Source organism: Chiloscyllium plagiosum, unplaced genomic scaffold (assembly GCF_037043375.1).
Source record: "Chiloscyllium plagiosum isolate Xiang-an unplaced genomic scaffold, Cpla_swu_hap1 HiC_scaffold_4, whole genome shotgun sequence".
Lineage (NCBI taxonomy): Eukaryota > Metazoa > Chordata > Chondrichthyes > Orectolobiformes > Hemiscylliidae > Chiloscyllium > Chiloscyllium plagiosum.
In genome coordinates, this window is record NW_028270142.1 from 94,263,246 (window position 1) to 94,275,415 (window position 12,170).

Consider the following 12,170-nt stretch of genomic DNA (forward strand, 5'->3'; position numbering starts at 1 on the left):
AATTCACTTCAGCCTTTTTATTTATGGAATAAATATACATCAATTTGTAGTACATTGCTGTCAATTTAGTACAGGCCATTAGATAATGAGTAAATATGGTGACATGTTTAGAGTATTGAGAAGCTTTTGCAGTTCCAAAGTTTCTTTACTGCTTTCAGTCTCATGTGATAATACTTTCCTATGTTAAAGGATACTCACACAGAATGACTGACTCATTTCACAAGGCAAAGACTGATAGGTAGCTGAAAATGTGTTGCTGGAAAAGCGCAGCAGGTCAGGCAGCATCCAAGGAGCAGGAGAATCGACGTTTCGGGCATGAGCCCTTCTTCAGGATTCTCCTGCTCCTTGGATGCTGCCTGACCTGCTGTGCTTTTCCAGCAACACATTTTCAGCTCTGATCTCCAGAGTCTGCAATCCTCACTTTCTCCTAAAAGACTGGTAGGTACAAAAGTTCTGGAACAATTCACCAACAAAAAATGCAAAGTAAATGGATGAGCTGTGTTGGGCCAAATTACTTTTTGTGTCCATACTTATCTTGTAATTGGGTACTGCCTAATAGTTTACCACAGAGTTAAGAAATCTGTTGTGTATATTGTTGCACTGCAATAATGAAGGGTGATTTCCAGAATGTGATAATATCTTGTGTGAAACAAGACAGAAATGATTCAACTTACCATTTCTCTGACTCCACTTGAATTCCTACTGACTGAAATTTGTTTGTGTTGAAATCTGCTAAAGTGGGCTGGTCAGGTCCATCAACCTAAGAGGGAAAGGAATAGGTAAAGAATAATTTATAAGACAAAACGAATATGATAAAATAGATAAATAATAATTTAGCCTACAATTTTAATTCAATTATGCCCGAGCTTTGTTATTTTAAATACTGCAGACATTCATAAACAGGTGTCAGTTCATCACTACGTACATTAATACTTGTCGTATTGTAAGCAAAGGAATGGGTACTAAAAACATCATTACACAACAATGCATTGAAATGCAACCATGATAAGTTAGTACATTAAATACTATGTTAACTGCATTATCATCCATCATGAATTCGTAAACGAACACTCTGAAATGATTAAATCACCCTGGTTTTAGCTTGTTAAATACTGCAAAGAAGTGTCAGACATATTTCAGCCATTCAGGAAGAAAATGATTAAACTGCATGTTTAATTTATGCTTGAGATTTTTGGTAAAGCTACATTTTAGCAAATAGTGTAACAATCAAACTACATAGGTGTGCAACATGCATACAACTGATCAGAAACACAAGTCTAGCTGAAACAAACAAGTTAGCTTAAGGTCAACATTTATCAAATCAGTAAAACAAGACTTTGTTGTAAGTAATCTAAACTACAAAGAAAACATTCCAGTGTAAGCGATGATTATGACTTGACTCTTATACAAAAGCAGCTTGCCTTGGAATGAGTCCAGAACTGTGTACATGGAGACCTGAAATCAGTCTACAGTATCCAGGCAGCAGAAAAGCTAACTGTGGTGACGTGATAGTTCCAATTGTTCCAGCCGTATTTGGTTGAACACATGACAAAATCTTGAATGTATTAAAGAGCACAAATAGCACCTTTAAGCAGCCTTTGGTCATTGATCATGAAAAATCGCGTCTGCGTTCACGTTATGTATGTGAACAAATCTGCATCTCAAACAAATAAACTGAGTTGGTAGAAAAAGCAGCGTGCATTCTCACACAGTTATTGTGTGTAGCTGCAGAGCCAGTGATTCATGTGTTGATGACTAAGTGATATATTACAGCAACTCCAGGTCTCCGAGAGACATTAACATCATGATTCTACACAATACAGTTTGACCTAGTTTATATCTTTCATATTGAAACAAAAATAAACAATACTCAAGCTTACTGAACAGCAAAGAAGCACTAGAACAGATGCTAAAATTTACATCTGACAGTTCTTAAGTTCTCTGCCTGAAGGCAGGTCTTTGGTGATTAATTGCTGAACTGCACAAAAGTGCCAATGTTTATACTACTGGTACTCTGAAGAAACAATTTATGAATCTATCTCGATCGGAATGGGGATTGAGTCCTGTGCTACAGACTCTAACCTGATCAGCCAGTGTCCGAGGAGCAGGATAATCGATGTTTTGGGCACAAGCCCATCATCAGGAATGCCCTCATTCCTGATGAAGGGCTTATGCCCGAAACATTGATTTTCCTGCTCCTCGGATGCTGCTTGATCTGCTGAGCTATTCCAGCACCACACTCTTGACTCTGATTTCCAGCATCTGCAGTCCTCACTTTCTACTCCACAGCTAACTGTCCAGCCAACTGAACTAACCTGACCCCATTAGTTATTGCAGTAAACCAAAGAAATCAGGTCACCTTAGGAATAAAGATTCAACAAGGGTTATCATAATAAGCCTACACTTAGATTAAAATATATTTCTCTGAATGAGCTCAGTAGGTGATGATGATGTAAAGATGGTTAGTGTCATTGGCACTTCTACACTGGATAATAAAATGTCACATGCAAGAGTAGTTGAGCAGGTATCAGTTTTAGATTCAATTAAGTAACAAAATACTATTTGATGCTCAGTCATTATTACTAAGCCATGTTATTGATTCCATAACATAAATAGAATTATATAAAAATATTGATCATTGTTAGCTTATATGGAGAAATATCAACAGATTGGGATTAAACAGCTAGCATTAGGCTAAAATCCTGAAACTACCCACTGACAGCATTATGGAAACACCTTCATTAAACAATTGCAGTGGTTCCTTAAGACCCAAAACTACTTTTTCAATAGCTAGTAGGAATCCCAAGCTCTGGAGAACATTAAAGAAAACTTGTAAATTATTTCCTTCTGTCCTTCCTGATTTGTATTTAAACATAAGGCAAATTCACAATTGGAAACTGGGCTACTTGCAGACCTATCCAAATCTCTGTTCCCATCAAATTGAGACTAGTACATTTGCCACATTTTAAAATGCACTGTTCTTGAATTGCAGACAGCAGGGAAAGAAGGTGATAAGTTCAGAGAGTTCAACTGAAACATAAAAGGACTTTAGAACATTGCTGCTGAAGAAGTTTACTGTAAGTTACCAGAAATTCATATTCTATGTCTTGACGCAACAGAAGATATCAATGAAATGTAATGATGCCAAGAAAAACTATTCCTCCTGGGTGCCCATCAATGAATGTCAATGGTCTGAGGTCTGAAGATCCTACCTGTAGAACAAAATTCTTTCACAAAAGTCATTTGAAACTATAAACATAGTTTGCAAATTAAGAGGTGCTATAATTTTATCTTGGAAGTAACTGTCACTGATGTTATAGTGCAAACCTTAAAACATACTGAATTCCTTTCTCAACACTTTAAGCTATAAATTCAATGAAAACTAAAATTGTCTACAAGCACTTTGTATTCACAACTAATATAAGCAACAAGGGATACTCCACCTGAATTCCAACAGAAGAACATTTGTTTTTTCTCAAAACATCCGCCTTTGATTCCCCTGCTGGCAGGATTCCCTTGTCACTTGCTGGTGTGTTGTCAATGTGCTGTTGACTGTTAGATGGTCCATGAACCTGTGCATTTGCAGCTTCGATAGCAGCATTTAAGGCTTTGACACTGTCCAAACTTTCTGTAGAGTTACTTAGTCCTGACTGACTGTTTAGATCACCCCTCTGGGTATGACCATCCAAATATGCATCTTGAGCAGATTCTGTGCTGCTCTGGGCAGTGATCGAGATGAATGGTTTAATTGTGGTCCGTGGTGGAACTGGAGGAGGATTCTTCTTATATGTAGTAATACATGATGACACTGGTTAGACAGACAAAAACAAAATGTCAAATATTTCTCCAAAATTCTGGATATTGGATGCACAATTATACTCATGACCAATTTTAGAGCTTTGCTTTCAAATTTTAAGGTAACTGTGATAAAATTCCAAAACTGCAATTGAATGAAAAAGTTTTGACAAACTATCCCATAATGTACAGTCTCTCACAATAGTGACAAAAATTTTGAACAGCTCTTCACTCTCCTGATTAAAAATGGAGTGCCAAAACACTTCACGCAACAATAATAAGAATACGTACGGAAGCTACCTTTTACATGTGGTGCAAACAAAATCCATAAGCTTGCAAAATAATTATTTGGATCAAATTGAAAATGGTCCATATGCTCTCAACAAACTCCTTAACTCAAAAACTGTCAGAAATGTATAGGACTCCACATATAACCGTGACGTGCAATTCCAGTACAGTTCCACAGATAATCAATCGAAGACAGATACAAAATGACACATTGCATTAAATTTTAAATCCTGAGAGTGAGGCGTCAGGTGAACACCCCACTTTAGCTTATGGGTTTTAGGTTGCATTTAGATCACATTTAATAGATCAACCCAAACTTGCAGAGGATATTTCAAAACTTTGTTAGGCTGCTCATTCTTCATTCAAGTCTGGGCACTACTTACTGGCTTTTTGCTTTTTATCATTAGGATTAGAATCCCTATATTGGGGAAACAGGCCCTTTGGTCCAATAATTCCTCACCGATCCCACCCGAAGAGTAACCCACCTAGACCCACTCCCCTACCCTATATTTACCCCTGACTAATGCACCTAACCTACACATCCCAACACTTTAGGCAATTTAGAATGGCCAATTCACCTAACCTGTACATCTCTGGATTGGGAGGAAGCTCACGCAGACACAGGGAGAATGTGCAAACTCCACACAGACAGTCACCCGAGGTTGGAATTGAATGCGGGTCCCTGGTGCTGTGAGGCAACAGTGCTAACCACGGAGTCATTCTGGCATGTGATACAGAAAGCAGGAAACTGTAGGCCAGTTAGCCTAACATCTATCATTGGGAAAATGCTGGAGTCCATTATTAAGCAAAAAAAAAGAAAGGCCATTAAGAAATGCTTAATGCAATAAAACAGGGTCAATATAATTTTGTGAAAGGGAAATCATGTTTGATAAATTTGGTAGCATCCTTTGAGAATATAGGAGAAAGTGAAGACTGCAGATGCTGGAGATCAGAGCTGAAAAATGTGTTGCTGGAAAAGCGCAGCAGGTCAGACAGCATCCAAGGAGCAGGAGAATCGATGTTTCGGGCATAATCCTGATTCCTGAAGAAGGGCTTATGCCCGAAATGTCGATTTTCCTGCTCCTTGGATGCTGGTTGACCTGCTGCGCTTTTCCAGCAACACATTCTCCTTTGAGAATATAACAAGCTGAACTAGTAGATGAAAGTCTTTGGCCTGAAATGTCGATTTTCCTGCTCCTTGGATGCCGACTGACCTGCTGTGCTTTTCCAGCACTATCCTAATCTTGACTATAATCTCCAGCATCTGCAGTACCCAGTTTCATCTGAGCTAGTAAAGGCCGACTGATAGATGCTGTATATTTGGATTCCAAAATGCATTTGATAAGGTGTCACATAAAAGGTCATTGTACAAGATAGGAGCTCAGGTTGGAATGCCATGACTAATAGAGTGACACAGGGATCAGTCTGAGAGCTTCAATTATCTATGACATATATTAACAACTTGGAGAAGAGCCTGAGTGCAATATATTTTGCAAACTCTCCTTATTTTGTTTATGTGGTGTGGGATATGAACATTTCTGCAAGGCCAGCATTTGTTATTCAGTCTGAATTGTCATTGAATAGTGATGGTGAGTTGCATTCTTGAAGTGCTGTAGTTCATGATGTGTAGGTACACCAACAATGCTTTTTTAAAAAAAAGAATGTTCATGGGATGTCGCATCACTGGCTCAGCCAACATCTATTGCCTAGACAGAAGTTAAGAGTCAATCCACATTCCTGTGTCTGGAGTTAAGTACAGATCAGACCAGGTAAGGATGGCAAATTTCCATCTTTAAAGACATGAGTGAACCAGATAAGTTTTCATGACAACCAGCAGTGGTAATATGGCTACCATTAGGCCAGCTTTTCATTCCAGATTTTGTTGATTTCAAATTTCCCCATCTACCATGGTGAGATATGACTCCTTGTTCCCAGAACATTAGCCTGGGGTTCTAGACTAGAAATATATTACTATACCACCACCCTTGATCACAGTAATCCAATAACAGTGAAAATATGGTGATTTAGTTCCAAGTTCAGATGGTGCATCTCCTGGAAGGGAGAATGCAGTTGGTGGTGTTCTATGCAACAGCTGTCCTTGTTCTTAAATGGTAGAGATTAAATTTTGGAAGGTACTGCTGAAGGATCCTTTGGGTCCCAATGTATGTTATAAGGAACTGACTTAGTTGAGGTTCCTGCTGGGTGAAGTGAGTTACTGGCCTTTTAATGTCTGTGAGCTGGTTTGCATTGCTCTGTTTTGATACTCACTGTATGAATTGGGCTAAATGATCATGCAGAAATTTTTTTTATACCCATCTTCAATACAGTATTCCTTAGTAGAGATATAGGACACTGTTGCACTACTATGGAAATTTTGGGAACCTAGTGCTGTATTCCACTTATTTTTTCACAAATGCAGATGGTAAATTCAGCAGCTGTTCACAAGACAGCCATCTTAGATCTCAAAGTACAGCACCAACTGCAGTAGAATTGCATATTTGCTTTCAGCTGCAGTTTATGAGTTAATTTAAAGAAACTCATTGCAAATAGTGCAAATTATAGTCAGTATAAAATAGCAAAGTAATTTATTCCAGTGATTACAAAAATAACTCTAATCAGTTAGGAAATGGTTAGCAAGCACAGGTTAACAAAAACGAATCATAGACTCATAGAATCCTGATGTATAGAAGAAGATTATGTGGCTTATTTTGTCTAGGTCTATTTTCCACAAGATCAACACAGCACAAAGTGCCATTTTCCCTCTTTTACATCATAGCCTTACTAGCTTTTCATGTCCCAAATAAAGAACCTAGTTTCAGACAGACAGAAGTTCAGAGTCAATAAAATAGATGACAACCATTCACAAGTTAATTTCTCAGGACAAGTACCAAACCAATCAACCTGCCTGATGTAAAGTTTACACAAAGTTAAACTTGGAAGTTAATTGCCAATCAGTGCTTATTGGTATATTCTGCATAATAATGCCTCTATCAATGACAGTCCACTTTTTAAACAATTGGCACTCTCCTCTCATGTAGTAGACCTATTTTTCCCTTGAATTGGTATTCTTGTGAGTTGTCCTAATGAGTGCAAGATCAAAAGCTTCAACAAAATGTGTCTTTTTTCAGCAATATTCAGGTTATGTACAACTAAATGACTATGGCATATTCAGACTGGCATAGGAATGTGGTTGTTGGAATATAAGATATTAGAAGCAGGCTAATTGCTCCTTTGAACTTGCTCCACCATGCCACAAAATGTCTTAAGTCAATTTTCCTGCCTACACCCACAAGATTCAACTCAAAAATCTAACTTAATCTTGAATAAAATCAGTGAAGCAGCCTTCACTGTTTTTTAGGGGATGAGAATTCTACAGACTGATAACATTCTGAGAGAAAAAGATTATTCTCACTTTTTCATCTTAAAAGGGAGACATTTTATTTTACTCTGTGTCAATTGTTCTAATCTTCTCCACAGGAGGAAACATCTTCCCAGGATCTTACAAGTTTCAATAAGCTAGCCATTAGTCATTTTGCAGTGCAGAACTTGAGCATTGAGAATCACAAAATAGATTCCAGCTATCCTCTAAATCATTTCTGAAAACAATGTCATAACCAATTAGAGTCAAACTGCTTATTTTTTTATTTATATAAAGCTTGGTAGTTAACGGTCAGTTATTTAAGAGTTGGTGCATTCTTCATGAGTTGAGTGAATCTGCTATGAACTACTTCTACCATAATTACCTCCCTTTTTTTCAAATAAGGAGAACAAATCTGAACATAGATCAAATCTGAACCTTATGCAGCTGGAGTAAAATTTCCTCCTTTTATAATCCATTCACTATAAAATGACAACATTTTATTTGGTGAGTGGGTGATTTGGTGAGTGTGCTGGTTGTGAATTTGGCATATTGTGTGGGTGGTCTGTGTGGTAGAAGATGAAAAATCAACCACCACCATCACCCACAAACTGAGAGTTCAGCAGAATGTCCAGGCCATTTTCACTTCAGGGCATCATTTAAATGCTACAGCACCACTTCCTCACAGAACAAGAAGGAGGAATGCCAGCAGGCTGGAATGGAAAACTGAGCCAGAGGTGCTGTGAAGCTGAGATTAAAATAGGGCTGCAATGCTAATGTCATTATTAGCAGGTAAAATGGGCTCTCTGATGCCTGGGTGTGGTCCTCCCCTGACTAGTGTAAGGTCAATCATGATGATTTGAGTGAGAATGTGGTATAATAAATCCCCCTTCATCCTCAAAATGTCAACAGTCCTACCATATGGATAGGGCCAAACGTGATACCCATAGGTACCACCTTAAGGGACTCCAGCATGTTTTGAAAATTTGAAGCATACCTGATGATACAGGCCACACACACACACACAGACATGGCTATGATTCGTTGAATAAAATACACAAAGCCACAATCAGTTTCTTGGTCCCTGAGCTAGACTGAACAGCTGCAGTCTGAAGCAAGTTATAACTGGCTTTTGTATTATGTGAGATGTTACTGCCTTCAGATAAGCTCAGACATACAAACAACAAGTCAGTAAACCACCCTGGATTTTAATAAAATAATTAGAAACCACGTGGACTGACTCATCCTGCACAAACCAAACCTTTAAATTTATAAAGCTGTCAAATTCCCCTTGTTCCCCGTGCCAGCTAATTCTGGCGTATGATTGGAATGGCAACCGACCTCAAACAGAATTCTGTTTCCTTCCTCAGATGCTGCCTGACCTGATGAGAATTTTCAGTACATTTTGTTTCTAATGCAATATCTCACTGTTTCTTAATGGTTTGATGTTGCTCTTAGGTAGGTTTACAAAGTGCTCCATAATATTTCATGTCAACTGGTTTGGAAAAGCATTTCCCTTAAATGACAGGAATATTGGCGTAGCTTATTCTCTACTCATTTTCAGGACAGAAAATTATTCGTTATAACAAGTGGTGTTTGCTACAGCCAATGATATAGGTAAGTACCTAGTTAGTAAGGTGACACTAGCAACAAATCTTAATTATTAGCCCCTTTGTTTCATGGAAACAAGATCCACGAGTGAAGCTCAAGGATGTATTTTCTAATTCAGTCTCAATTCAGTAATATTGAGCATTAGTTTCTATGCCTTTTATCATATAAATGTAGCTGTTGAATCAAACTTTGCTTTGTTCATAAGGTATAATGGGCTGAGAATGCCTAGGCCTGCCACTATATTTAAGGGACAACATTTGCCAAGGAATTTTTAAAAAGCACTTCCGTGAAAACAAAATCAAGTTATTTTTCGTACGTTGATAGTTTCATAACTCCAGCTTGTGGTAACTACTTGAACCACCAAAGCAAGGGTTTCCCTGAGGACAACATGAACTTTGCAAAGTTGACTTGTTTCTTTACCAGACAAAGGCTGCAATACAGTGTAGACAGATGGGCTTGGCTGTGTTCCAGAGAAATGAAACAAGGAGGTCAAACCCATGTGGATTCTGCTTTCATACTTGAAATAAAGCCCTAAGGTGATACTGCAGAAGATGTCAACATCCTTTGCTTTAATTTCAGTCAAGCATCGACTCATCTGAACTTTGTTTCCAATTCTGTGCGAATGTCAAACTGCTTTGAACTCAACAGGATAGGATAATATACGCACAGGCATAAAGTTTTATTTATTTTCAAATTCAAAGTCTCTTTTAATTGCCATCTAAAATCAGATAGAAAATTACCACAGAGATTTTGCAGTGCCAGGTCCTATTAAATGACAGAGCAATACACCTGTAACAAGGACAGACGGTTCAAGAACTTGGCTCAAGTTGCTTTTCAGAACACAGAAAGATGTGCCGAATTAGCATCACTGATTTCCCATGGTATGCTCCAGCAGTTAGGAATAGAAACAGTAAAGCTTTTCATCAGTTCCTGTTTGTTTTCTGCCAGACGCACAGAGCAACTTTGAAACACCAGTGACCCTCAACTTCCAGACAGCCTTGGCGGCAAACACCAAAGTTGACAAATTACACAAGAAAGCATTAGAACTACCACTCCTACTGTTGAGTCATAGAGCAGGAAATAACTCAGGGGCAGAGAGTCAGGATTTGTTTTTCAAACCGTCAATGGATTCTAACCACATGATCTCAGCATTGCAGCTGGTGGGAATAAAAGATCTTATTCCTGCATTGTACAGTAGTTTGTAACAGATACCAAGTGGATCAACCATTACGGTGTTGTTTAGCAACCTTGTCATAGAATTTCCCCCTCCCATTTTACAGGCATTTTATCAACTCAGTTCACTAATCCACAAATGGTGTTTGTCGAACAAAAATCAAGGGAGCCGCTGTTGCTGCAGGACAAGCTTTACAGCTGCCTACATCAATTACTCAGCCATGAGGCAAGTAACAAAAAACAGCTGTTCTACAATTAAAAGTGTCCTTACTAAGGGCAAGGTAAATGCTTAACAAAACGCTCTGTCTTGTTTTAATTATTACAGAAACCAGTATAAATACTCCTTAAATTATTCTTATGGAGTGCACTGATCCATTTTACTTTAAAATATAAACTTAAATGCCATGTAAGGTACCAATTGTTTGAGATGAAATCATAAACCAAAAGGTTTATGAACACATTCACTCTACTCTGTTATAGAATCACTTCAGTCAGTTGCCATTCTGACTAATTTAGTAGTAATATTATAAGATTTTTAAAAATGGGACTACAGCTTTATTAAAAATTTTCCTTTTTGCCACAAGGTGTCATGACTGACACTAACAGAAGCTTGGCTTTACAGATTTAATCATAGCAGGACTAAACCTTTAATCTTAAACTTACTTTTACTGCGGGGTCTGAACATTGCTTCTCTTTGGCAGAGTGAATGGTGTCATCCAATTCCCAGAGTGATTCTAACTCCTGGGCCTCATTATCAAGTGGAAATAATTCCTGGTCCAACCCATGGAAATCACTGTCTGGTCAGTGGATGACAGTAGGATTTAAGCTCCTCCACATCACTAGTGTTAGCAGTGAACAATTAATACACTGTTAATATCCTTATTTTAAATGTAGGCCCTGCAACATCCACATTCAGTGTTTTAGCAGCTGAGGACAAACATGCTTCTGTTTCTCTGCTACCATGCTGCTCATTCACACTTTTTTATTCACCACTGCACTTTCCTGAATTGACTGCAAAGATAACCTGTGGGAAGATTGAACTGAGCCTGTGCTTGCTCTGGCTGGGATGTTTGATCCAGAGTGTTGAGAGATGCTGATCACCTGGAACAGTTCAGACTAGTTCTTGGAAGTTAGCTACAATAACAAAAGAGGGGCATAAATGAGAACATTGGCTGCACTATACCCATCAGGCAGTGTTTACATGGTGAGTGTTAAAATAGAACAATGACCAATGAATGTTGGAGATGTGGCACAAAAACAGAAATTGCTGGTGAAACTCTACAGGTCTGGCAGCATTTGTGGGGAGGATATATTTATGATCCTTCTGATCTACTGCTCTCTGTTGCTGAACGTTCTGTACTTAGCAAAGGACTTAGTTTCCATACCTCTCTGAGCTCTGTCTCCACCTATCCACTGTTATGAAGGTGTTGGTGTGTACTGTACCTTTAAGCAAGTTGAAAAGTCAGCAAGGACTGGCTGAAAGCACAGAGAGTCCTTAACAAAGTAAAAATGTAACACTTGGTTGAAACACATAGCTGGAGTTGTGTTGCTATGGAATAAAAATAAATGCAAATTTAGCCAATTAGTTTAAATTATGCTCAAGATACCAAAATCTAATCGAATTTGAAATGTAATTTGATGACATGAAAAACAAATGAAATGATCTGATTTTTGGGGGTATAAAACCAGACATTTTGAACAGTTAGGGGGAGAACTGCCAAGCCACCAACAAACAGACTGCCAGCAGAACAGCTCTCTGAAAGGTACCTGTCTATAAGAAAATTGTGCAGCAGAACACCAAAGTCGACATAGAAGAATCTACAAAGTTCGACATCTGAAGACTATACCTGGGTTTGAAATTGATTTTGCTGTAAATTTAAGAGGGAATTTATTGAACCAGTATTGTAGAGTGGGAGGTAAAAGATAGATTTAAGAGAAAGGAGTG

The 12,170-nt window shown here is 38.2% G+C and overlaps 1 protein-coding gene across 11 annotated transcripts in view; it reads right to left on the reverse strand.

The window, feature by feature from the left end:
* dlgap1a (discs, large (Drosophila) homolog-associated protein 1a) overlaps nt 1–12,170 on the reverse strand; it is a 770,519-nt gene that overhangs the window by 42,253 nt on the left and 716,096 nt on the right. For all 11 annotated transcript variants that reach the window (XM_087986494.1, XM_043688198.2, XM_087986491.1 and 8 more), the window contains 2 exons: nt 3,444–3,808; nt 675–760 (listed from right to left, as the gene is read on the reverse strand). In XM_087986494.1, the coding sequence (XP_087842620.1) occupies nt 675–760; nt 3,444–3,808 (451 nt within the window). The remainder of the gene's footprint in view (nt 1–674; nt 761–3,443; nt 3,809–12,170) is intronic.